This window comes from Galeopterus variegatus, unplaced genomic scaffold, assembly GCF_000696425.1.
Source record: "Galeopterus variegatus unplaced genomic scaffold, G_variegatus-3.0.2 Scaffold4315, whole genome shotgun sequence".
In the NCBI taxonomy this organism is placed as follows: domain Eukaryota; kingdom Metazoa; phylum Chordata; class Mammalia; order Dermoptera; family Cynocephalidae; genus Galeopterus; species Galeopterus variegatus.
In genome coordinates, this window is record NW_007730426.1 from 46,868 (window position 1) to 47,811 (window position 944).

At 38.3% G+C, this 944-nt stretch overlaps 1 protein-coding gene across 1 annotated transcript in view; it reads left to right on the plus strand.

The window, feature by feature from the left end:
- Nucleotides 1-489, plus strand: part of LOC103602807 (GPI ethanolamine phosphate transferase 2-like) — a 22,778-nt gene extending 22,289 nt beyond the window's left edge. The window contains exon 4 of the mRNA XM_008587247.1: nt 391-489. Coding sequence (XP_008585469.1) covers nt 391-489 — 99 coding nt within the window. The remainder of the gene's footprint in view (nt 1-390) is intronic.
- The last annotated feature ends 455 nt before the right edge of the window (nt 490-944 follow it).

Here is a 944-nt window from a genome sequence, read left to right on the forward strand (position 1 = left end):
GGCTTCCCAAGCGGCGCACTATAGCAGTGCACCACCCGGCCAGCCCTCAAGGACTTATTTTTAAACCGTATCATCACCTAGGTTTTTGGATATACATCATTCAATACTGTACAATGAGAATTGATATTGACATAGATCGTTACAGAATCCTTTGTGTCCAAGAGCAAATTATGCTTCACATACTTCATTCACTTATGCAGGAAATAGACTGATAACACATTAAAAATTTCAGCAGCTAAGATGATAATAAAACAGCTTTTTACACTTAATCACAGTAAACCAGCAAATTAACATTTTAAAACAATTTCCCAAGCAGAAGTTTATTATCTTTATTATATGACAGTCATCCTCACCCTTTATCTGATGAGATATTACTTCTACTGTCCCCAGAGTCCTGTGATCCCTGATAGGGCAACTGAAAGAAAGCAACTTGTAGGGAGAACTCACGCAACTCCAGTTGCAGACTTCATCCCCACCTATGGAGAGTGACTAAATATAGAAGGGGACCAAAAATGTTTTTGAGATTTCTCAGTAGATTGCCATCTGCCGATTGGAAGATCATGTCTACATCTAAGCTTGTTGCTCTTGCTATGCCTCTGTGAGGGGAATGTTTAGACCACTGCCTTACGTATATATTTTTAAGCATATATATTTACATTTCTACATGCAATTTTGCATGTAATATGACCATTGGCAAACCAGGAAGAGTGCCCTCATCAGACACTAGACCTGCCAGCACCCTGACCTTGGATTAAGAGCCTCCCAAACTGTAAAAAATAAATGTTTGTTGTTAAGTCACCCGGTCAATGATATTTTGTTATAACAGCCCAAACTGATACTGTAGATACAGAGAAAATTCTGAAATACTTCAAACCCAAACATTTTGGACATAGGATGGTACCAAAATTCCCTTAAACTGTTCCTATTCCTTTGTGACATCATGT